The sequence below is a fragment of the Fukomys damarensis genome, unplaced genomic scaffold (genome assembly GCF_012274545.1).
Source record: "Fukomys damarensis isolate Sample0158 unplaced genomic scaffold, DMR_v1.0_HiC HiC_scaffold_25, whole genome shotgun sequence".
NCBI classification, from domain to species: domain Eukaryota; kingdom Metazoa; phylum Chordata; class Mammalia; order Rodentia; family Bathyergidae; genus Fukomys; species Fukomys damarensis.
This window is the reverse complement of record NW_022900937.1, coordinates 18,803,895-18,830,491: the sequence shown is the minus strand read 5'-3', so window position 1 is coordinate 18,830,491 and position 26,597 is coordinate 18,803,895. Positions and strand designations below refer to the sequence as shown.

Below are 26,597 nucleotides of genomic sequence, written 5' to 3'. Positions count from 1 at the left end.
TTTTTTCATTTGCAAAACTGGGCCTTTGATCCTCTTTAATCTTTTTTTTTTTTTTTTGTACCAGGGATCGAAAATGGGTCCCTGCACTTGCGAGGCAGGCAGTGGAACCACTGAACTAAAATAAATCTCCGGCCCAATACTCTTCATCCTTGGTGACTAGTGTTTTTGGTCATTTCCCATCACAGTGGGAAGAAGTTTAAATGAGCAGAGTGTCCAATGACTTTAAGTCTTACATACATGTAAAGCACCATGGCCTCGCCCTTTCTGTCAGAATGGCACTGAGAAGAGGATGTGAACAGCTTAACAGAGAGGAAAGACTACTAGATTTCTATGTGAAAGGCCTCCATTCCAGGTTTCTTGTGTTGCATGAGTAGGTACAGGCACTGTCTTCTTTGGGGCTCAGCTTCTCAAAATCATTCTAGTCTCTGAAGATAAGAAAGGTATATCAAAGAATATACTGAATAAATGCTGTAGACCGCTGAATTATGTAACAAGGTCTGCAGAACATTAAAAAAATTTTTTTAAAGTCAATTCTAGGTCACTGGATTTGAGTATGAATGGAATTGGAGGAGCAGGCGTGTTTACCAGTGCGTACTTCAAAGTTGTTCCCAGAATCACCACAAATTCACGGAATTTTAGATGTCTCCAGAAGCTGGTTGTTTCTCGTCTTTTAGATCTTAACTCAAAAGGTAGCCCCTACCACTCAGTGAATCCTAGTATATCACCCTGTTGATTTCTGCCTAGCAAGCTGTCAAGCACCTTTCTTTACATCCCTCTGTGCAGGCAGGGATTTCGTCAGTTTTGTTCATAGCAGCGTCCCCAGTGACCACCACAGGGTTGCCACGTACTCAACAAGCATCTGCTGAGTGACTAATGAATAAACTACTGCATCTTCTCTAACCTTACACATGTCTCCCCCACAAAGAATTTCTTCTAAAAAGAAAATCTGGGACAAGTGGTCATTCAGTCTCTACTTAAATGTCTCCAGGAAGGGAGCATCTTTACTGTTGAGGAGGAAAAGCATAAGGATCAAGCTACTAGAAAGTTCTTTAAATGAATAGAATGCCACAGGACTTTTTGTTTTGTTTTCAGCTTCAGAAGGTCACCCTGAAGGTCCTAAGGCAACAGCTCACTTCTTTTCCACTGACAATTCTTCAAACGTCTGAGAAGGGCTGTCAAATGCCAGTGTCGTCTTCACTTTATTTCTTTATTTTTCATGTCAGGACTGTGGTGTCTCCATGCTTTTTGAATGTAGATTCGGTATGTTTCTGTGGATGTACAAGGTAGGCATGTGCTGTTGGGAAAACTAAAACCAGTCTGAAATCCAACAAAATAGTAAAAAGCATAGCTGGGACCACTCGCACCTGCTCCACCTTGTTTTGTCAATCTCATGGTTGTTCCTGACTGCGCTGAACACAAAGCGAGCTGGACAATGCTGTATTCAGAGGGAGATGCTGCCATTTGTCTGCCAGTTCACATCCACTCCAGGCACTGACAACCTTGGCAAATGCACATTTAGGCGTGGTAATGTGAGACAGCTGGATCCCTTCACAAACCTTGCAAAGGACCAAACTAGCCAATTTATCATCTGCCAAAGGTCATTTTCATAGTACCTTTTTTTGCAGTTAAGTTACACAAAATTTCACCCCCACCAAAAAAAAAGACAAAGTGAAAAATCAAGTTAAGGCAGAATTAAAGAAAGGTTGTAAGAGTGGAGGAATGGATGACAGAACTGTCACATGTTCTTTTCCTTCACATTCAATGGTAGGGACAGTGGCCCCGGGACAGGAACTCCAGCCCCCCAACCCCCCTTTCCTACACAGCCTTCTTATGACACTTGCTTTGGGTCTGGACCCTTCAGATTCTTGTGCCCTCTCCTGGTTTTCAGCAGAAAACTTCTGATCAACAGGTAAGAGGTTCCACTAGGAGAGCAACAGACTTACATTGAAGTAAGATTCAACTTCCACTCAGATTTTTGAGAATTTTTTAAAAGAGATGAAAATCTTGAGATTAAAGGGCATCACATGAAATGCCAAGTTTTTAGGGTCTAGAAAAGCTGGCAGCAGCTGCTTACAGGACATCCCGAGCTACTTGTTACTCCTCAGCCCAGGTTCACAGTCACCAAGGGGCTAGAGTGGGAAACAAAGCCACAGCCAGAGACCCTCTAGTGACAGCTGTGTCCCTGAGTGCTCTTGTTGTTGGATGGTGCAATGGCTTCTTTGGTATATTTGAGAGGCAGGAACCAAGTCTAGAGAGTGGTCTGTAATCCTGTTCGTTGGAAAGCACTCAATACACACAGGATACGATTACAAAGAGAAGCTTAATTCTTAAAGTAATCCCATGGGGCTAATGTTAAATCAAAGTGTTTACAAAAGAATTCAGAATACTGAAAATGCCCCAATCCTGATTTCAAAAAATATAAAGGTTTTCTGGCATTGTTTATTTTCTGCCTCCCTTGCTATACTGTAGGCTGCGCAAGGAAAGGAAACACCCTACTTTTATTTACCAAGGTGTCCCCAGCACTTAGTGAAGTGTTTGACACTTAAAAGGTATGCAGTGGATATTAGAGGAGTAAATGAATTCCAATGTTATCTTATTGTACAGCTAAGAAACTCCAAAACTCATGTTAAAATTTAACTGCCATCATCTTGTGATTAAGAGTAAGACGTTTAAGAGGTGTCAGGTCACTGGGCAGAGCGCTTGTGGACTAATGTCATCAGCACAGGAATGGGTTAGTCAGCACAGAGGGGATCTGTGATGGATGTGAGCCTGGATCGGGAGCCTGAGTCCTCTTCTGGCTCTAGTGCTCGTCGCCCTTCTGCCATGTTTTATGCCTCCGCTCCAAGGCTTTCACCAGATGAGCCCTTCGACTCTCCAGCCTCCAGCAAGGAGAACTGCACAAACTTCTGTTGTCTGTAAGTTACCCCATCTGTGGTATTCAGTGGAAAAGCACAGAACAAGTTCAGACACTGCCACTTGGAGCAACAAAGATCACCCTGACTCTAAGGGGTGGTGCCAATATATGATTCCCAAACTCGGAGCTTTCTGGCAGTTTAACAGTTAAGATGACAGGCAGCCCTTCACTCTAAAAATGATTTCGGAAAGAAAAGCTCAAGTACTCTATCAAACTACTGGGCTGGATGATTCATGCTACTTTTTCAATACTTTTATTTTCATTTACATAGTTCAGCATGATGTGTTTGCTTGTCACTGTGGAAGAGCATACTTCACTTTCTTTGTATTTAATGGTTTCATCTGGTATTAAGTAATAAGTATAAAGGCAAAGACAAAAAATGAGTCTTTAATAGCTTTTACATTCCCATAGGACAAGATACTATTTGTAATTTTTTTTTTCTTTTGAGACATGATCTCATTGTGTAGCCCAGCCTAGCCTTGAACTCATAATCCTCCTGCCTCAGCCTCCCAAGTGCTCGGAGTACAGGTGTGCACCACCACACCTGGCTATTTGTAATTTTTAATGCTACCTTTTCCTTGCAAAAAATTCTATTTACTATTCCTGAACAAAAACTCACTTTTTCCAGTGAAAATATCACCACATGTCATCAATAAAAAAATTGCGTGGTTGTTTTTCTGTAGAAATAACAAGAAGAGGGCCCTGTCAAACAGTATGTAAATATTTCTTCTACATTATACTGATAATACTAAAGCTAAAGTACTTTCCTTGATAATTTTCTCTCTCCTTTCTGTCTGGAACTTCCTGACCTGGTTCTCTCACTTTGCATTTTCTCCTACTGCAATTATTGTTCTCTGAAAGTTCCTTTGTCACAGCAGCCTGCTGTTGTCTCCTGAGTGCAGGTGTTCGCCGGTTTTCCCCCAGGTCACTTCTGAAGTTCATGTGGACCCTCCCTGCCTGCCCCCCATGCTCTCCAGGCCCTTCAGCTTATACCTTTCTGGTACTTTAGGCCTCTGTTCTCACCCTAAAGGCCCCCCTCAAATATCCTGTGAAGAGAAAGGCACTGAACTCCGGACTGGAAATTCTCCTCATGGGTGGCACGTGCAGACAGAGGGCTCCCTGGGAGCGTGACTAGCTGCGCTATCAAGCAGGGAACTCTCACCCTCTGGGTCTTTAAGACGTCCTCCTTAGCAGAGTATGAGCCTCCATGAAAGGCTCCAGCAAACTTTAAACTCTGATCTGTACTTTCCGAAACCGGTACAAAACCACGAGAAAAGTAAGGAAATAGGGAGCCAAGGCAATCTCACGAGTACCCACTAGGGTATTGGGATTGTGCTGCATAATGTAGGAGATGATGGGAGAATCAGATCTGAATCCTGTGTCAATTACTAGTCTACAAAGTAGAAAATGTTCCTGCCACAGGCAGATATAGATGGAGGTCAAAGAGGAAGGCAGTACTTTCAGCTGGAGAGATCAGAGTTGGCATCGGGAATGACGGTATTTAAATAGTGTCTTGGGGAGATGAAGAAAAATGACATCCACACAGAGAGAACAGCACAGCACTGCATGGATTTACTTTTAACCTGGCAAAGGTAATTCTAAGACTCAAGGAAAATTCTTTTTGTAGAAACAACGGATCCCATACAACTGTTCAGAAGATGGTGTTGCTTTGATGACAGTGAACTTGTGCTCTCGGAACATGTTCCTCACCTACCTTGAGATATTTTTCTAAGCCACGGTCCTTGCTTTCATCATTTAACACATCATTCAGGCAACTTCAATGGAGCGGCGATCATGCTGAAGAGGGTCCGGACTAGATGACACACCAATTAAGCAAGCACTTTGAGCCAGCCTGCTCGCTGCCTTGGACCCAGCAAACAAAGAAAGGCAGAGAGAGCCAGGAGCCAAGCGAAAAGAGCAAACGCCTGTGCTGAGGGGTTTTCAGCCTGATGCCTGCAGAAACGTCTGGGAGAGACCATCCTCCACAGTCTTACTGAGGGCTCAGCACCTTGCCAGGTAGAATCACACACCAGGACACACACCTGCAGAGCATCCTGGTGTGGAGAGGGGCACCACAGGCCTGGCACGCTGTCCTGTGAGGCTACACAGGTTGTGTGTTGGCTAATTTTTTGATCCAGTAAGGGTCATCTGAAAAGCCAACTTCTGCATACAGTATCACTTTTATACTTCTCACCTACATATTTCCATTGTGACTCAAGTGACACATGAACACGAACAGAGTAATTCACTAGCAAAACTCAAGAATAACCGCTGAGTGTGGTGGTGTGAGCCCAGCCTCTGGGAGACTGAGGCTGACCTGGGGAAGTAAGTAATACACCATCTCAAAATAAAACAATAACAACAGCAGCAAAGAATAGGATTCTTTCTGCAAACCATTCTCTGGGAGAAGAAATGAAAATTAAACTGCCTGTGAAATCAGAAAATTGACCTAAAATGTTTTAGGCATCCTCTCCTCCAAGGATTAAATAAAGCCCTTATACTTGGTAAAGGAAGCCCTTTTGATGTACCGACTCATTTTCATTTTAGAGTTCAGCCCTCAAGTCTTGAAGAGCAACTACAGTACCAGGGTGAACAATCCCCAAAATCATGCTGTTGAATGAATCAGGAAGAGCTTTCTAGGACAGGCAAGAAAATATTCTGGGACAAGTTTAACCCTCCAATTTGTCCTGGTTCAGGAATTTTGGAGGTTTGTCTGTGAGCTTCACTTGTTTTTCCTGCATTTCCACACTGATTTTGGTGACACTTCGAGGATGAGCTGCAGTTCCATAGGGTTCTCTGTCCCATTACAGAGCAAGGCACACAGTCCTCACATAAGGCCCCCACCTTCATGACTCTGAAAATAATCCACAGGAGGGGCCACAGCACGGTTAGAGATAAACACACAACAGAGGGGCCAAATCCCTCCACCCAGGAAACCAGTACACTCTATTCACGCTGAATAATCTCACTTTTTCCTTTCTTAAGAATAACCTCCATTTTTATGCCACTTTTGTTAATTCCAAATACTCCACACAACAGACAAAGTCCCGGAGACCATCTGCTACCCTGAGTGGGGGGGGGGTGCTGAGAGGAGACAGGAGCAGTTCAATCCTTGGATAAAAGATAGTCTGATAATAAAGATTCTTTGCTGAAGGCACAAATGTACCTGTCTGCGATTTGTTAAAAACTGGCACGTTGTAGTGGCGTGTGGCATGATCTTTCATGAGTGAGTGTGGTGCAAGGCCTCAGGATGACTCCCCACAGGGACGGCAACAACACATTAACAAGGCGAGGGGCAGTGGGTGGGAGGCGGGAGGCTGAGGCCATGAGGGCAGCCTCTGACCCAGCACCACCGAGCTCGGAGGAGATTTTCTGGAAGTGGAGGAGGGAGGAACGGGAAGCCCCGACTCCCATTTTGCTTCTTCCTGATTCTTGGGTGACTGGGAAAGTTCATTTGCTGTGTTTCCCCTAGTTTTATCTTCATCACAGGCACCTAAAGGAAGACCTGGTCAACTCCAAACACCTTGAGGAAGCCACACACGTAAGTGTGAGGGGAAATCGTGCAGGGGGAGACACTGCTGCCTTGACATTTGCCCTCCCCTTAGGGCACAGAGATACCCAGGCGCTGGTCATGAGGGGTGCTCTCCTTCACTCCCTGCTGTCTCCGAGGATCGAGCTCCCTCCAGTACCAGCCTCCCTCACAGCTCAACTCCTCTGTATGCCTGATCCTCAGCAGCTCCGAGTCCTTCACGAACATCTATGGAAGGCTCAGCACACTGTCCTGGGCTTCAGGTCTCTTCTATATCAGACCTGGGCTCTTCTCAGCTTCAGGTGCCCCATTCCCTGGTTTGCCCAAGGGCACCAGGTTAAGTGAAAAGTACTGAATGAACAGAAGTTTTTATTCATTGGAGCCCATGCCTAGAAAAGGAATCTTGCTTGAAAAGTAGAACAGAGAGAAAGCAATTCTTTGGAAGGGTGGACAATGTTCAAATGCTATTCCAATGCACACTTCTCTCTGTCTATAGAGATTTAAAACAGGGCTTACCACACTTATGGCAACACCACTGTGGCAAAAACAAAGAACCTTGGCCTTCAAGTATTTCTTTTGGACCAACTTTCCAGCCCTTTCAAGTCATCCCATCAGCCCCTAAGAAAAGACAGCAGTGGAGTTCTCTTGTAGTCTTCATTACTCTGTCACCCATGATTTCTCGTCTTTGGACTCAAATCCCCCTTCTCCCCTTTCCTGTCAGATGTTTTTCTTTACCTTGGGCCCTAAAGAAATCTGGCATGAAATCCATACCAGGAGTCTCATTCTATTCTTTCATGACTTGCTGGTCCATACTTGGGTCGGGCACATACTATCACTTGCTTGTGCATTGGGTCCCCTAAGCTCCTAGAGGGCAGGGGCTGCAGTCTTGTGCTTCCTTTGAAGGCATTTAGTCAAGTATCCTCTACAAAGAGGCACTCAAAAATCCTTTCTAATTACTTTTTTTGGAGTGGTACTGGGAATTGAATCCTCACATGTTAGGCAAACACTCTTTTACTAAGCTATACCCTCAGAACCTCACCCCTCCCATTTTTTGAATAGGGGTTTACTAAGTTGCCCAGGCTGGCCTCCAACTTGAGATCCTCCTGCCTCAGCCTTCCAACTATGGGAATTACAGATGTATGTTACTACACCCAACACTTTAACAACCTTCTTTCATGATCATAATCAGATTCTACTTTACATCCCATAACATCTCTTCCTCTTGCTTTATACCCACTTCTTGTCACCCATTTTAGGACATGGGAACATCTATAGGCCTGGCCCTGGCCTTCACTCCTGACCACAGAGCCACTTTCTGCTTTCCACTTTACTGGCACACAGCTGTCCTGCACTCAGTGCTGACATGTTTCAGAGTTCCCTAGACTTAAACCGCCTCAACTTTACAAATGCAATGAGCCTGCTTTTTCTCAGTGACCAACGGTTTACCTCCAAGATAAATGAGCATGATCAATGCCCCCCTCTAATATATAGGCAGTGACCTTTCTCTCTGTATAATACAAAGAGCCCTCTTTTATTATCCTTTGCAACCTCAGTACCTAGCAAAATACTGGCAGACCTGCATCTCTGTATGCAACACAACTAAATACTGGGCATCTCTACCTTCCTAGCTGACCTCCTGTCTCCACGTCTACCTCTCTATGGCCACAGTCCACACAGCACTCAGCAATCCTTTCAACATCTAGGTCAGATCATTTATTCTGAGAGCAACACCTCAAGTCCTCAACACGGCCTACAGGGTTGCGTATGATGGCCCCTAGTGACCTCTCTGAATTTGTTTTGCCCACTTTTCCTTTTCCCTAACTCCAATGCCAGTCACACTGGTCTGTGCCTCCCTCGTGTATGCCAAGTGCACCCCATCTCTCGGTGCCTTTGCTCTGGCTACTACCAAGTGGCTCCCTCTTCTCCCAGTGTTCAAGTCTCTGTGTGCACAGAACTTTATGAGAGGGGCTGCCTGCTCTCCTCTTTTCCACAGGATGCACCACCACCCAAATGACACGCTTGGTGAGCGCTGTGTTTTCCGTCCTTGCCCTCACGCCCCACCCTTCGGTAGATGTACTCTAGGACAGCCAGGAGCTGAGTCCTTGCATTCGTCCATGCAGCGTGGCATGACAGGGGCTCGACCAAGATGGATAAGAAGGGATGAACGTGAAAGGCCACATGCGTCCCACAGCTGAAACCCACTAGCGACGCCCTGACAGTACTGTAAACCTCTGTGCTTTGTGCCACGCGAGGGTCCATCCCCGTCTCAGTCACACACGGCACACCTGTGTCACGAAAGGAAAGGAAAGGGCACAATGGGCAGCAGCAGAGTGGTACAGTCAGTCTGGAAAGCAGCTCCGAGATCTTATTTTACAGATGGAGGAGCTGAGGCCGGTCCAGGGCCATCTAGGAAAGCAGTGGCAGAGCTGGCGCTGCAGTCTAGGCCTCCAGTCCAGAATTCTTAGCTCTACACTATGTGACTTCTTAGTTATTCTGTACCTGGTCACTTATAAAATACAGGAAATGACAATTATTTAAAATACACAAAAGGAAATGATATGGTGGCAAGGCCCCAAGTCCCACAGATCAAAGGCACTGCTTTCCCCAAAAACAAGCTAATGGAACAAGCCCTTCAGGACTCCGTGGGAGACAGTGCTGAGTTCTGTTCCCCATTACGGTAACTTCTCAGCAATGCACATGTACCGTATCTCTTCTTAGCCTCCCTTTTGTGAGAAGCAGGAGAATATGGTTTAATAAACAATGAACACTTTATTGTTTTCTTTCTGCCATGCAGGTAAAGTCCGAAGATATTTCCTTACAAATATGATGGCACTCATGCATTACATAAAGCGCAGGAAAAGTGTCTGACTAAAGGAAGGGTAGTAACACTGTGACTGCAACTCTCATCTGTGAAGAGTCCACTCTACTTTTTAAAAAGTCTTCTTTTATCTAAGTCAGTGGAATTGAGAAATAATTTTTTAAGCCCTGGTAAGTACCAGCATTCTGTACTTCCAATTAGGCCAAATTTCCTTGTGATATAAGTCATATGTCATTCTACAGACATCTCAGGACAGAGTCCTAGTGGGGCTACACCTAGCAATTAAGATAAAGTCCATTCTAAATACAGCGATGAAGAGTAACGATATCAGTCATGCTATACACACACATCCCCACTCCAATCCCACCACCCACCCCACATATCCATGTATCATGACTATATTGGGGTGAGGCGGCTTCAAGCAAACATATAGAACTTACACATCCAAATGAGCTGCACCTTTGACTGCTGCCATCACCTCTGGGCGTTATACGTGCATCCCAAGGCCATCATCCAGCACACAGCATTTTTTTGGAGTCTTGCCTTTGGGACACAGGCTTCCCAGATTCAGTGAGCATAAAGATCACCCGGGAGATATGTGAGGTACGTGGATCCTTAGAGGTTCCATTTAACTGACCCTGGATGGGGTCTGGGAAATCTGTTTTATAGCAAGCACTTCAGAATCTGTTTTATACACGTGAACAGTAGTGCTTCAGAATAACCCAGACTTGGTCCATAATCACAAAGGGTACCAGGGTAAGGACTTTAGAGTCAAACCCTGTACACACACATGTAACACAATGAAAATGTTATTCTTTCAAAATCTCCACTCGCCCCAATGGAATGTTAACAGTTCAAATATGCATAGAAGTGTCTATTTGTAATCAACAGCACTGTACCTCCATGAAAGAGATTCCTAAACTCCAGACATCAGAATGAATTCCATATTGCTCCCCTGAAATTCTTTCAGGCTGTAAGAAAGCAGAAGGGAATTTGTGAGTTGGTGAATTATTCCAGGAAACACGTACATTGAAGGTAAGCTCGGCTAAGGTGGGGGCCACCAACAACTTGGTGCAGAATTTTCTGGATGACAAAGCAATTTCACACACACACACACACACACACACGGATTACACAGAAAATACACAGAAATTATATATAATTAAATGTGTTTGTAAAAATCTCATCAAACTCTCTATTCAGCCCAAGTAAGACTTTATCATCCCATGTCACAGACGAAGAAAATTAAGACTCTAAGAAGTGAATTCATTTGGGCAAGGATCTAAGCTAGCAAACGAGCTGAGATTTGAGCCCAGATCTTCTTCCCCTACATGAAGCAGTCTTAATTAAGGAGTGACAAATTATACAAAATCATACAGTATTACCACTTATGTGCAATTTGATAGACTCAAAGACTAGGGATTTAGAATTTTAAAATACTCTTTCCTTGGAAACAATTTCAAGCTTATAGGGAAGTGGAAGGAATAAGACTAGTGCGAAGAACACTTGTATTTCCCTTACCTAGATTCACCTAGGGTCCCATGCTTTATTCTACCTACCAGGGTTTCTTTGGCTACAAGTCAAAGTGCCCTCTGAATGTTTGGTGCTCCTCTCGAGACAGATAAGAGGACAGGCACACTCTACTTCCACAGGAATAATTTTACGCTCAAAAGTGCGTTCTGATTTGCCCTCCCAGGATTTGGCATTCAGTAGGGTACTCACAGGAGTGTTTGGAATGAACACACGGACAAATGAGTAAGAGAAACTGAGGTCTCACAAAGATGGAATAATTGCTCCAGGTTATACAGAGATATCATGGCGGGCCTGGGATAATGACCCACATTACCCAACTCACTGGTTCAACAGATACTAGGATTATTCATATGGAACTGCAGCCAGAGATGGGAACAAGAGGACTACTGCCGTCCCATCCCATCCCCATCACTGCATGCTTTTGTTAGAGAACTGCCATGAGCCAGACATTGCTTTAAGTGCTTTTCATGTGTACCTCACTTCAGATTCACAAATATACATATGAGTTTGGTATTATCATCATCCCCACTTAACAGATGAGGAGAATGAGGCATTTACTACTGACCATATGAATCGCTGCATGTACTACCAGTACATAAGGACAGCAGTAGCTATCACTCAGTGACCACCCAGTAGTGCCAGATGGTGGGCCAGGTACTCTGCATCCTCCATGCTTCCTAATTATCTTGCAAAGGTAAAGGTTACGGGTTTCACTCTACAGATAGAAAGCCTGACACTTGCCCAAGCCTGGAGCTATGGAGCAGCATGAAGTGCACTGTCCAGGAGCAGAGTCAGGATTCAAATCCAGTTGTATATATGACTGAAAGATTCTTTCCAGGGTGTCAGACTGTGCCTGGAATTGAAAGTCAGAAAAGCCAAGCACCAGTCTTGACCTGGTGATTGTTTCTGCAATGCAGTCCTTGGACAGCCATCAGAGAACTGCCTGAGGGGCTTACCAAGACCAACTTCCGCATCAGAATAGGGGCAGGGGGTGGGCACTCTCAGGAATCTTCATTTTAAAAAAATAACTTCTCCAGGTGACTCTGATACACTCAGCTGCAGTCACTGAAGGTTTCACTATTCTTCCTTCCACCGGCTGACAGTCATCACTCTACAGCATACATCCAGAGTACAGAAAAAAGGAACACACAAACAGAAGTGGAAACCACACACAAAGTATTTTGGCAAGGAAACCAAATATATTCATTCCATTTGCCCACTGAACTACCAAGCAAATGTAGAATGCGAACTAAAAATAAAGCACAAGATACTAATTTAAAAAAGAAGAAACAGAAAAGGGATAATGTTCATAGGTATCAGGTGGCAAATAAGAGAGCTCCTTAAGGATGAGATTCTGACACTCTCTTGTTAGAGGGATTATTTGGGCAATAACCGAAGCAAAAAAACCGAGATCACTGTTGTGATGCAATGTAAAAGCAAAAATGCTCAGCACAAGCAGGCAGCAAGCTAAAAAGAATGCATCAGGTAGACAGAGACACGGAAACATACACAAGTTGCGACAACTGACTTAGGGACAAGATGAGCCCCAATATGTTCTGAATTTACAGGGCCAGGATTTGATGGCCTGTGACTACAGAATTCAAAGCTTGTTTCACACCTGAAGCCGAGGTGGCCTGCTCTGGCCTCTCCTCACCAAATCAAAACAGAACAAAACCAACCAAAATATCTGTGGTGGATCTGTGCTGGGGTTCCTTTCTCACACAACAGCTGTCAACAGTGTGGCCTAAACAATACGAACAGACTCTTGTCTGCAGCACCGCTGTACTGAGATTTAAATGAAGAGTAAACCAAACCAAACCAAACCCCTCGCCTGTCCTTCAGGGGAACAGCAGGCATGTGCTGATGATCTAAAATGCAGCATTCACAGTGGATCTGCAAAGGCTGTGGCTTCAAGCTGGCGCTCACGTGCCACTCCCTCCAGCTGCACCCTGTCACCGGGCATCTACTCAGGGTCCATATTTCACTAATCCTAGAACTGAGGGTTTACAGTATGACACGCCAGGGGTTTCCTGTCAAGAGCAGAAAGGTGCATACCTTATCTCTTCCGAAAAAGACATTTCTGCTTAGGTAAGCTTCAAAAAATTAACAAGACAGTGCCAACTTCTTCAGGCTAGTGTGTAATCAAAATATGCATCACAAGTGATTGAAATTTTTTTTTTCCAGTACTGGAGATTTAACTCAGGAGTTCTCTACCTGTATCTACGTCTCCAGCGCTTTCTATTTTTTTGAGACAGGGTCTTTTAAATTGCCCAAGCTAGACTTCAACTTGTGATCTTCCTGTCTCAGTACCTAAGGAGCTGGGGTTACAGGAACAGTATGCACCCCAGTTCCCAGGTTTGTTTTTTGTTATTTATTTTACTTTATTTTTTAGGTTAGCAAAATCCTTGTATAGGCAGCACGGCATATGGGTTAAACGAGGGCTCCAGAGTCAGACTACTGCTCTAATTCAGATCTATCTTCTCATTATGCGCTAATTCCAAGAACTTGGGCTCAATTTATTTCACCCTTGGTTTCTTTATCAGTACAACAGAGATAATGATAATACATAGGTTGTGTGAAGATTAAGTGAAGGTATGTAACTTTTTCACTCTGTATGTGTCACACAGGAATGCTCAGTAAACCCCAGCCTCCTTTAATTGCTACTTCTGTTGCTACTACACAGCATAATAGGGCCAGTTGGGCAGCAGCGTAAGATCTACATAGGTTTTATTTATTTATCTTGAGACAGGTTCTTGCTATATAGTTTAGGCTGGCCTTGAACCAGTATGTAGCTCAGGCTGGCCTCAAACTTGTGGCGATCCTCCTGCCTCAGCCTCCCAAGTGCTGGGATTAAAAGTATGGGCCACCATGCCTGGCCTATATAGATCTTATTCCAGGTAAAGACATTTCCAAGGATTGGAACAGCCTGAGCAAAAAAACTAAACACAGCAGCAACAATTCAGAAGATAAAAATAGTCATTTAGATTGAATTTCTGATCCCAAAGGATAAGTATTTGAGCAACATTTTTTTTAAAAATCAGTGAGTCATGAAAATTTCAAATTTTCATATTTGATTCTAAAACTTAACAACGTAAAGCAATGACTGAATAGTTTGTTAAAGTTTTAGGGACTTTTGTATTAAGAATAGAGTAAAAAAGGGCCGAGAATTTAGTTCAGTAGCACCATTCCTGCCTCGCAAACACAAAGTCTTGAGTTTGATTCCTGGTAACAAAAGCAAACAAACAAAAAATGGATAGAGTAAAAAAAACTTTCTTAAACTCCTATTTATTCTATTTGTGCATGTTTGCAGTTCATGCAATTTACAGTCATCTTGGGGAGTGGTTACAGGTACTTATCACAGCTTCTTTTTTTTTTTAATCCCTTCCCCTTTTCAGCTCCTCCCTCCCTCCTCCTCCAATTCTCCTATCCTATTTTTCATTGATTGATATTGTGTGGTTTTTTGAGACACTATGTAGTTGAGACTGACCTGGAACTCATTATGTAGCCCAGGCTGGTCTCGAACACACAGTGATCCTCCTGCCTCAGCCTCCTGAGTGCTGGGATTACAGGTGTGCGCCACCACGCCTGGCCTGATTGATATTCTTAATCTCATGTTAGGGCACATAATATTTACATTAATTGGGGTTATTAGGTTCTTGTACATGGTATAACTTCATTTAACTTATTTCTCCTTTCCTTCTTCCTCATCCCTTGAATATTTCCTCTTGGACCACTTCCCTACTGCAAGAGATCTACCTCCTAGTCCCCTTTGTTTTTTTATACAGTTTTTTAAATATGTGCCTGTGTTTTAATTTTACTGGTACATTTTAGATATACATAGATGATCACATTTGCATAGGGAATTTGTACCTGTACATGATATATCTTCATTCTTTTTTTCCCTCAATCTCCTCCTCTCCCTTCAACCCCTCTTCCCCTCCCTTATTTACAAAAACTGTTTCCATTTTTTCCTTTTTTTCTCTTCCTTTTTTCCCTTCTCCCCCCAAGAATAAAATTTTTAATAATTAAAATTTCTGAGAAATTGTTAATTTAATATAAACACCAGCCTTCTGGACACTTTACAATCTGTCTGGATGAAATTCTTCTTTTTTTTTTTGGTACTGAGGATCGAACTCCTGTCCTTGCCCTTGCAAGGCAGGCGATGGAACCATTGAGCTAAATCCCCAGCTGGATGAAATTCTTGTAAAATGCAGTCGCAAATTTGTCATGCTTTGGATGAAGGTGTTTATTAGACCTAATTATTTGTCCCTAAAAGGACATGTCCTTGAACAGGGCACTCTGCTTTCTAGATCTCTGTCTCTGATTGGTCAATGAGGGGGCTGGATCATGATGACTTTCCCGATCTCCTACAAACTACACTGCTTAATGAGCCCATAAGGGTTTTTTCTCCCCTAAGATGACTCAAGATGTTATAAAAGTCTTCCTATCTTTTTCTAATTGTCATTTTCCCTGCACCTTACATTTGAGGTTATAGGAGAATAAAATAACATTGTTTACACACACAGGGTTCTTTCTGATTTATTTTCTTTTTAATTACTTAAGCAGTTTAACCAGCTGTATTTGAGTAATTTGTTCAACTTAATACATACTGAAGAGTCTTAATAAAAAAGGTTAAATGCTCTGCTTATCATTAGTGAACATGACACTTTTGGAAGACAGCTGTCATGAATGAATGAATTCACTGGGCCCTGGTGGAGGAACAGGGCTGAGAGTGAGCAGAATAAACCTGGACCCGTGAGCTTGATCACCTAGACTGGAAGCGCCACATAAATGACTTGGATATAGGGAACAGCTCGGCCAGGAGTTTAGTCTCTGGAAGCAGATCACACAGTTTTGAATTTTCACCCTGACACTTATTAGCTGTGTCAACTTGGATAAGTCACATAACTTCTCTGGCCTTATTCTCTTTCCTCTGTAAAACGATAAGAACACTACCCCCTTCATAGCGTTGCTGTGATGATTTAAAGGTTAATACATGTAAGAGCTTAGAAGAATGATTGGCACATGGTGTTAATTAAGTGCGATCTGTTATTATTATTGATGTTATTATCACCACACAGAAGTATGGATGAGTATAAAGTGAGTGAAATGGATGGAAAATAAGGGTATTATTTCATTATATCAGATGGCCTCTAATTACATTTCCCTCAGTTTATCCTTCATCCTCCACCCCACCTCCACCAACACCAGGCTGCCTTCTGTTTCTGAGCGTTTGTCCTTCCTTGGTAAGCACCCTTTTTTGGGTAAATTTCCTCTTTATATCCTCTTTGGAATAATCGAATCATCACAGCTGCACATTGCATGCCTTTCTATTTTCTTAATGTATGTTAGTACAACTTAAAGATGTCACGCATAGCGCCATTGGAGAAGAGATCGTGGTTCCCATTTTGGCCTGGGCTGCTCAGTGGTGCTGGCTGATTAATGCAAAGTACTGTTTCCGATACAGCTTTCACTGGCATAGGCCACACGCTGGCAAAATTTTTTCTGTAAAGGGCCAGAGAGTAAATACTTTTCACTTTGTGAGCCATATGTTCTCTGCTGCAACTGTCACAACTACTCAACTCTGCACTATGGTCATACCCAACACGTAAACAAATGGCTGTGGCCACGTTCCAATAAAACTTTACTTAAAAAAACAGGCCTGAGAGATTTGGTTTGCTAATGCTTGGCATAGAACCTCATGGGGAACTCAAAACTCTGAAACAGATCAGCTAAAAAGAAATTCTGCTGTGGTTAAAAAACAAAACAAAACAAAACCACAAAAAATAAAACAAAAAAAAATCCACCGTGCACAAACTCCCCAAACCCAGCCCTCTTCCTTCAAGAGGCTGCCTGCAGTCACAAGGCAGAAATTAATACCCACACTACAGTAACACAGGGTTATTTCTATGGTCCCCAACCTCTGAGCTCACAAACCTTGGTAAATACTCAGCTACTAAATTAAGTGAAGCCTTGCTTTTACTCCCAGACCATCACTGTTTTCTTGCTGGATGTCTTAGGCTTTTTATAGCTCCAACTTACAAAGCTGATGAGGAGGATTCACTCACCCAAGAAGCAAAGCAATTTTAGGTTTGCCAGTGTGAGCTAACGTTTCATAATTCTAATCCTTACACTTTCAATTAACAGACAGACGCATCACATTCATCCATAAACAAAAAGGAAAAAAGTAATTTCTTTAATGTACACCTGGGAAAGACAACTGTAATCTGGATTTGTACATACAAATATAATGCAATTTAATTATGAGAGCAATTTAAAGCTACTAGAAACATGATGGGTAGTTGAGAAGTTGTTTTGTCTTTTTTTTAATAGGGTTTCCTATTCTTTCAAAGACCGATGTTCTAGCATTCAGGAGGGCTTTGTTAATGATAAAGGTGGCTCAGCAATCTCATCCAACCTGGTAGAGCTGGACAGGAGATTACGTTTTATAAAAACAGATTATGATGACTTCAGAGGATAATCTATTTTCCCCTTATTACTCAGAAGAATGAAAAAGGATGAATTTTCCTTAAAAACAATGCAAAACAAAAATTAGCTATTTTGATATCTGAACAAAAACAAAATGTTTTGTATTTTTTTGAGAATAAGATTCAGGTTCCTTCCATATTAAAATCTTTTAATGAAGATATTACATGAACAAGGAACCCTAATGGCAAGATCCATGGTTCTTCCCACACTACAATCATTTAACTCCATGATATACAAGAGAACTAGCAGAAAGGAAAGGGAGAACCTACATAAATCTGGTGTTCTCATTATAAAAACTGACCCTAACACGTTAAAATGAAAATTCTGTTCCAAAAATGACAGTAGATAAACTCCCTGCTTGGCTTTTCCTCTCCCATTCTTGAAATGATTATGGAAACCAATAAACTAAAGCATCTTCCTAGACACAACTTCCTTTACTGGAAACGTAAGAAAAAGAGGTCCAAGCCAAGTCTACATTGGTCTGTGAAGTTGCTCTGTGCACTTACTTCCTATTTCTGGCAAACTTATTTTGGGGGAACTAAATACATTTTATCTTATAATAGATGTGAATCCAACAACTACACAAAATATAGCTGTGCAATTTCCAAGGAGAACTGTCTGCTAAATTCTTCTGTTCAGAAATTCATAAATAAAATTTGGTCATATCAGTAATTTAATTCTGATCTGGTGATGTAGCATGTTTGTATTTCTGGAAAAAATCTAATTGACTGACATCTTGGTATTCTTTAGGGTTAATTAAATAAGCAATGTGGAAAAGCAGCCAATATGCTAGAAGGTATAATTTTTCTGTAGGATTAAATTTCAAAATGCAGCGATTTCACACTTGAACTGACCAGTTAAGTCAAGAGGGTCAGATAAGTTGATGGCGCCTGTGTTAACCCTCCTGTCTCTTCAAAAGATTTAAAAATTGGATCATGACTGGATTGACTTTGTAATTTATGATCTGCTAGGCTAAAGCTGTAGAATTAATTCAAGAATTCTACATTACCGAGTACATAAAGATAAAGATGTTGGTTTTAAATGTGATTTTTGCATAAGTTTACTTACCGCCATATAAGCATTTGTTCCAACATACGTCTTGGCTAAAGAATTCACCAGCTATGAGACAAAACAGTCTGTTAGAACAATATAAAGATAATGTGGAAATAAAATGGGCAATTATTCCTCATTTAACCTACAATCATCATTTCTATAAATCAACTAAAAATTATGGAAAAGAGAACAAATTTATCTACAAAGGCATTAAAAACGATTAAATCTCTGTTTTCTTTTGAATGTGATTTCCAATTTAAACAAACACAGCATTACAGTTTATAGCAGATAACCTTAAACAATTCACTTAAGCGGGATGCTTTTTGCTTTAGTACCCCACACCCGCGTGATATAAAACGTCAATTTGAAGTAGAATTTGAACACACTCATTTTTAGTCAGATGGCTCAAGATGCGCATGGAGCCCTGTGCATCACCAGAATGAAATGAACACTAAATACGCTGGAGGGATAACAGACTTTGACAACTCATAATACGATGGTGACCTTCACTTTGGTCTTCATGTTTGGCTGGGAGTAAAGGTGGCTGCAATTCAAATCAACATCACAGCACGCTCATGGGTCACTATCACCGGGGTTCTCAGGGGAGGCCCAAAATGGAAATTAATTAAAATTTGTGCTGCACATTGTAATGGCCCTCCACCATTGTTGCTCCCAATATTAATTTTTATTGTGGGCCAGTTGGGCTCCCCAGGCACAGCTCCCACTCTGCCCTCCCTTTTGTCTGGCCAGAACGCTCTTATATCAAAGCTGCATATCAATGAAGTTTGCTATTCGTAAGTAGTAATTACAATATCAGCAGTTTTTACTGTCATTAAACAATGAACAATCATATTCTGATGAAGGAAACTCGCTCAGAGATTAAAAATGAATAACACACTCCCAGCCGAGGATAAGATGCGCAGTTTCTGTTTGTCTGGAAGCAAGGTGATTTTTGAACCCAGAGAGGGGACTGGAGATAAAAGTGGATGTTGCAGACAGGACGGCACACTGGGAGGAAGAGACCTACCTGAGTGCTTACACCAAAATCACACAGCTTGACTTGTCCTCTCGTGTTTACGAGCATATTGGAGGGCTTCACATCTAAAAAGGAAACAGAGAAGCCCACGTGACTCATTCCATATCGAAGGTGCTTGTTTTTAAGAGCACACATGCACATATTGGGATCATAAATTTCTAGAGAAGCAAGGGTTTATTTCAAGTGAAAGGTAAATCAAAGCTCAGTTTCCAGTGACAGTAAATACATCCATCATCCTCATCGTAGCATTTCAGGAAAAGTAGAAAGGTAAGAGAATGGAATCTTGCAAAGGATTTGCACAAAATGAACTAGCTTTTCTCTGTATATGTAACCAACAAGCTACCTACCCTATCTATGAGGTAGTAAAGCCAAAAAGAGGACAAGGCAAAAAACCACGCACGTGATGCAGATAACAGGTCACATCTGAGTGAGACAATGAGAAAATGAACACACTATTGCCACTTCCCATATCTTATGTGACAAATGCTATTTCAGATAATGCTCAGAAACTGACCTAAAAGATGTTTATGTGTGCGCATGCACGCACTCATCAGTCTTGGTTTCATTTATCCTTCTCTTCCATGACATCATTTTTGACTGTGGTTATAGTTAACAAAAGAATTGACATAGCGTTTGCCAAAGCAGTCAGTTGGTAAATAATGACACAAAAGGCTTCTGTCAAACATCGTCAGTGACAACAATGAGCCTTTTCTGGAATTCAGGGAGGCCACAAAAACCATCCAAGCAAGACAGGAGCACACTACCTTTTTAGATGGTAGACAGCAGCACCTGCTTAACATTTCATCTTTAATGGCAAAAATGGTCTAGGACAGACAACTGGCTATATTTAATACAGCATATAATCTTAACTACCCCAAGTATGAATAAGCGACTCATAATTGTTTATGTAATATTTTATTTTATTTTTTTTTGCTGTACTGGGGATCGAACTCAGGACCTTGCACTTGCCAGGCAGGCACAGTGTCACTGAGCTAAACGCCTGGCCCTATGTAATATTTTAAAAAATAATCTGCAGATAAGTCTCCCAACCCTCTACCATGCAAACAGATACCGTAACAATCCACTCTACCAAGGGTTGGTGTTTAATTTAAATCGCAAGTTGGAACTCAGTAACTGACAACTATGGAGCTCCATTTACTGTGTGACAGGCAACAGGTCATGTACTTTCTCAAACATCAGCTGATTTAGCGTTGATTGACTGACATTAGGACATAAAGTCCAAGAAGGCAGGAACTTTGCCCCTTTTACTGGCGGCTGTTATCTTGATCCCCTAGAAGAGCAGCAGGCATACATTCAGTTAGTGCTCAATTAACACTTGCTGAATGAGTGAGTGACTAAATGAACGGAAAGAGTGAGCATGCAGCGTTATTTTATGTTGATGACTGTGGTTCAGGGATGAGGGCTTAACTGTAGATCATCTCTGCGGCCCGTCCGGTAAGACACACTATAACCTCGACACCGGTGTTCTCTTTAAATACAAGTCAGATGCACAGCCACGCATAAATTCTCTCCCCAACTGCTCTCTCAACCTCCAGTGTTTCCTGATTTCAATATAACTCTTACACCATCAATCATGACATTAAATCTTAAATATACCACTTTCACTGCATCACTTCTCTCCTAGAAGAAATTAAATATTTCTGGGCATGCTCTCCATCCTTAATAATATGGTTGTGCTTTCAAAAGTACCCCAGCCATAAGCATAACACATCATAGACAGCCAGAGCAGACACTTAATAAATAACTATTTGTCAGCTGGGCATGATGGAACATGTCTGTTATCCCAGTTCTCTGGGAGACTGAGGCAGGAGGATCATATGTTTGAGCTCAGCCTGGGAAACCTTGTCTCAAAATTAAAAAAAAAAAAAAAGTTTGCCAAACCAAAACAAATCTTACATTGTACCTAGCCTGGTCCTATTTTCCAAATCTAATTCTCATTATAGGCCTTCAACCTTGAATATTTTTCTTTTGGACAATTTGTTCTCTTAGATGTTAATACCTTCAACTACTCTTAAGCTACCACATCAGATAGAGACAGTTCATGAACGCACACTCTCAGCTCTGAGAAGAGCTACCTGCAAACCACAAGGCACACTAACAGCAAATATTTACCTTTATCTGGACACACCTTTGATCAAAGGGATTGGGAGAAGAGAAAAAGAATAAAAAACAAAACTGCTAGACCGTATTCCAAAAGGCATGATGTATGTAAGACCCTGACGGTGTCTTCCGGCTCCCCACAGCACCTTTGTGAAGGAAGCCTACTGAATGCCTTCTACACAGTTAGCCTAGTTTACAAGAGCACTGTATGTCTAAAAGTATTGGACATCCAACGATCCTCAAAGTAACTTCTGCATCCCAACTACACAGTTTTCATCACTGTGGTGAAGTAAAATACCCAGTGTTCATCCTGTTGGTGGCTCTCCCTCCCAGCTGCAGATTTAGAGACCCTCTCTATGTTTTCTCGTGACCTGAATCCTGCTCACACTTCCACTCAAGCACCTGCCTCCCTGCTGCCCCAACTTCTCAGGCCACCAAAGCCCCAGCTTCCTGTGAATTGCGGTGGGATCACTGACTGTACCATTTATCTGCAACTGAGCATGTAACACTTCACTAGACGTTTGCTCTGTATCAGGTATCATCACTCCAGGAAGCCAGTTCACAGGGTAGGGACCCCCACGCATCTCTGTAAGAATTCCTTCCAATATCTTGCTCACTGGTTGTTCCTTTTAAATAATATTAAATTTGCTAATATAAATATCCCTCTCACAGTAATATCTGGAGGCATAATTTGAATATAACAAGTATCTCTAAACAAAGTCAGTGAATTCACCCTAGGAGACAGAAGATCCAGACTTTAGTCTTTGTGACCCTACCCCAAACCTGACATGGGATTTTGCACTCAACACGAGATGCTTTAGTTTCCACCTCTGCAGGGAGATAAAGTTACTGAGTTTGTCTGAAGGAGCGGTGAGAATCAGATGAGACAGTGAATGTTAACATTGCTTTGTGACTGTCAAACACTCTATAAATGTAAGATATTAAGAACTGGTAATCAGCCATGCTGCAAAAAGTGATATATCTCATTATATTTAGGAAGTAAATTTTATTGCTATTGTAGTGATTTAAGCTGAATTTGAGTAAAATATTAGCTGGAAGAAAGTAATTTCCAAAGCCCACTCAAAAGAACTGTAAAACCAATTTAATACATATGAGGGAAACTTATGCCAGACCATGAGACTTGTTCCTCTACAAGGCTACTGAACACGTGCTTTGCTAAAGTCTGTGTTTGACACAGCAGTTAAGGCGAACCTTTAAAACTAAGTCAGACTCTGTCTCTCCTCTCCAAACACTCCCTAGAGCTTCCCAATGCAGTGCAGACTGTGACCCCCACCCTCCACAATGGTCCGTGGCGCCTGGTGTGAGCTTCCCCTGCCTCTACACTCTTAGCCTTATATCCCCTCCCTGCCTGCCGAGCACCCTGAGGGCCTCCTTGCCCAGCATGCTCCGGGGCCTCTGCTCCCCAACACATCTTGGCTTCCTCCTTCACTTCCTTCACACTTCTGCTCACAAGTTACTTCGTTAAGGGAGGCCGCCTTCCAATCAGCCACTATGAAATAGCAACGTCGCCCCAGCTCACACGTTCCCTTCCCTTTCCCCCTGGCTTACTGCTTTTCCTAACATTTAGCATCGCCAATACTGGATATCTCTACATGTGGATCTATTCATTCCGGTCCTTCCCTCTTGAAGAGAGGCTCCGTGAATATACGCTTGATCTGTCTAGATATAGAATGGTGTCTGGTATGTGCAAGAAATGGTACCTGTAGAACAAATAAATGGTAATGAATACTAAGAGATGGGCTACTGTGCTTACCCAGAACAAGCATGAATTTGGTCTAAGATGGAACTGTGTCTTCGCCGAATGATAGAATATACTTCGAGATGAACATATTTCTAAATGCTACCCTTCATTCTGAGAATACATTTTCATTCACCAAATATTTAGTGATGCTTCACCAAACACCAGATGTGGTACTAGGTGCTGTGAGGAGATACATGAAGAAACACCTGTCTCTGGCCTCAGAAGCATCCAACCAAGGAGCTGATTGTAAATTGGGGTGGTGGAGCACTCCTGTAATCCTAAGGCTCTGGGAAAAAGGACACCTGGGATGTAGGTCGGTGTGAAGGCCAGGGTTCAATCCCTAGTAACACACACCCCAAGGGAAGAAAAGGTACAGTCTCTGAACAAAAATGCTGCTTATGAGATTTTAGGATAACCATGTGCTCTGTTATTTTCCTTTTGAACAACTGGCATGCTTTTTATAAGGACAATGACAATTACACAACATTTAGTTAGCTCTCAAGGCTGATGGTGCATTTCAAACATCAAGTTTCCCAGCCTATAATCCAGTACTGAGAGGCTGAGGCAGGCGGACTGCAAGTTCAAAACTTGTGTAAGTAAAAGCAGCAAATAAATGTATGAAAAAATGTTCAACGTCATTGGTCATTCGAGAGATGCAGATGAAAACAACACAGATTCCACCTTGGCCCAGAGAATGGCTGCTATCAAGAAATCAACCAATAACAAATGCTGGAGGGCTTGTGAGGAGAAAGGAACCCTTCTCCATTGTTGGTGGGAGTGCAGACTGGTGCAAACACTGTGGAAATCAATATGGAGATACCTCAAAGAACTAGGATTAGAGGTTCCATTTGACCCAGTCATCCCTCTGCTGGGTATCCTTCCAAAAGAATTAAAAGAATCGTACCTCAGTGATATACACGCACCTATATTTATAGTGGCACAATTTGTAATAGCTAAAACTTGGGAACAGCCCATTTGCCCATCAGTTGGAGACTGAATAAAGAAGATGTGGATTTTCTATAAAATGGAATAACTACTCAGCCATAAAGAATGAGAAACTAGAGTCATTTATAGGAAAATGGATGCATATTGAGGGCATACTCTTAAGTGAAATAAATAGGACACATGTGTAACTACTGAATAGTTTCTGTGGTGTGAAAAATTAAAAGTGTAAATAAGGTTCAAACTGTGTAAGTGACAATGTGAAATAGGAAGAAAAGGGCTAAAGGAGTAGGGGAAGTGGGAAAGGGAGGGGAAAGGAAAGAAAGGAAAAGAAAAAATATGAGAAAAGGAAAAAATGGAAACAAAGTCTTTGTAAATAGGGAAGGGTGGAGAGGGTGAAAAGAGGGCAGGGGTACAGGGAAAAAATAAGAACCAAGATACATCATGTAAAGGTACAAGATCCCAATGATGAATGTAACTGTACTGTATACCTAAAATGTACCGGGCTGGCTGGGGATTTAGTTCAGTAGTTCCACCGCCTGCCTTGCAAGCACAAGGGCCTGAGTTTGATCCCTGGTACCAAATAAATAAATAAATAAAATGGCCTAAAAAGTACCAATAAACTCAATAAAAGAAAAAAAAAAACAAATACAAAAAACCTTGTTTGTGCAGATTAGTGATTTAGTGAAATATTTTCTCAAAATAAATAAAAGTAAAAGGCTAAATGTGTAGTTCAGTGTGAAAGTCCTAGTTTCAATGCCCAGCATGGCAAAACAAAAAACAAAACACAACACTGGATATTACCTGAAAGCTACTAAATCAGAAGCCAATCTAATATAGCCTGGACTTCAGGCCAGCACTTACATAAGACTTACTAATTCATTACATTTTCCTTTGATTTAACTTCCAAAAAGTTCAGAACATCTCAAGAGAAACCTCTCTTTTTTCACTTTAATTTCTGCAATAAATTTCACTTATTAATTTTGTTGCAGCCATCGGAGTGTACAGATTGGTAAGTGTAACAAAAACAGCTATGAAACAGTTCTGTCACCCCAAAAAGTTTGCTGTGTCCCTTTCCAGTGGACAAGACTTTGACCTCCAGCCTCTGGCAACTACTGAGTGGTTTCTGTTGCTATAGATTAGTTTTGCCTTTTCCTATATTACAAACCCCACCATACAGTGTTATTATTTTTGCTTTAAACATTCTGATGATTAGTGTTTGGGTGGTGCACATCGGTCCCAATATTTAAAATGGAGCCTTGCAAACAGTACGTAGTTGAGTGGTGCTCTTTTAAAGTCTGACATTTGTATTTTCAATTGGAATATTTGGACCATTTTATATTTTATGTAATTATTGATAGGGATGGGTTCAGACCTACCACCTTACTATTTGTCTTGTGTACTCTTAATTTCTTTATTTCCTGTCTTCTTTGGGCTAACTGAACCCATGCCCCTCCCTTTCCTCTCCTTTTTCCCTCCCTATTTCCCCTTCTCTCTGCCATGGGAAGAAAAGTTGGAGGATATGATACCGGCAACATGGTTTAAGTAATTTGCAGCCTCTGTTTGAAGCTTTCATTGATGGACTAATACAGTATGTTCCTTTGGCATTTTATTTTTTTTGAGACAGGGTCTCACTACGTAGTTGAGACTGACCTGGAACTCTCTATTAGCCCAGGTGGGTCTCAAACTCACAGTGATCCTCCTGTCTCAGCCTCCCGAATGCTGGGATTAAAGGCATGCGCCACCATGCCCGGCCAGTATGTTTCTTTAAGTTCTCAAAGTCTACCTTTAAATAATATAGGTCATTTCATTTATAATACAGGAATTTCATAATAGTATATTTACATTTTCTTCCTCGGATCTTTGGTATTATTCATATATCTTTCTTGTACGTCTAAACTCCACAATGTCTTTATTTTTGCTTTAAATAATTATCTTTTAAAGAAATTTTAAAACAAGAAAAGGTCCTATTTATCCACATATTTGCCAGGCTGTGGCTATTTTACTCCTTCGTGCAGTTCTAGCCATTCATCTGGTGTCATGTGTCTTCTATTTAAATATCTTCCTTTAACATTTTTAATAATTCTGGTCTTGTTGGCAATGAATTCGTTCAGCTTTGTTTGCCTTGAAAACTCTTCATTTAGCTGTACTTTTGGAAAACATTCAGTGAATACAGAATTCTGGATCAACAGTTTTCCTTTTAACATTTAGAAGATGTTTTCCCATGCTCTTCTGGCTTGCATATCTTCTGACAAAAAGTCTGCCATTATTCTTAATCTTAGGCCTATTTAATGTGTTGTTTTATCTGAATATTTTAAATAGTTTCTATACACACACACACACACACACACACACACATATATATATATATATATATATATATATATATTTCCCCCCCCG

The 26,597-nt window shown here is 41.7% G+C and overlaps 1 protein-coding gene across 2 annotated transcripts in view; it reads right to left on the bottom strand.

The window, feature by feature from the left end:
- Nucleotides 1-26,597, bottom strand: part of Map2k5 (mitogen-activated protein kinase kinase 5) — a 243,336-nt gene that overhangs the window by 85,663 nt on the left and 131,076 nt on the right. For both annotated transcript variants that reach the window (XM_010643300.3, XM_010643297.3), the window contains exons 14-16: nt 19,364-19,437; nt 18,352-18,402; nt 10,161-10,232 (exon numbers count right to left, since the gene is read on the bottom strand). In XM_010643300.3, coding sequence (XP_010641602.1) covers nt 10,161-10,232; nt 18,352-18,402; nt 19,364-19,437 — 197 coding nt within the window. The remainder of the gene's footprint in view (nt 1-10,160; nt 10,233-18,351; nt 18,403-19,363; nt 19,438-26,597) is intronic.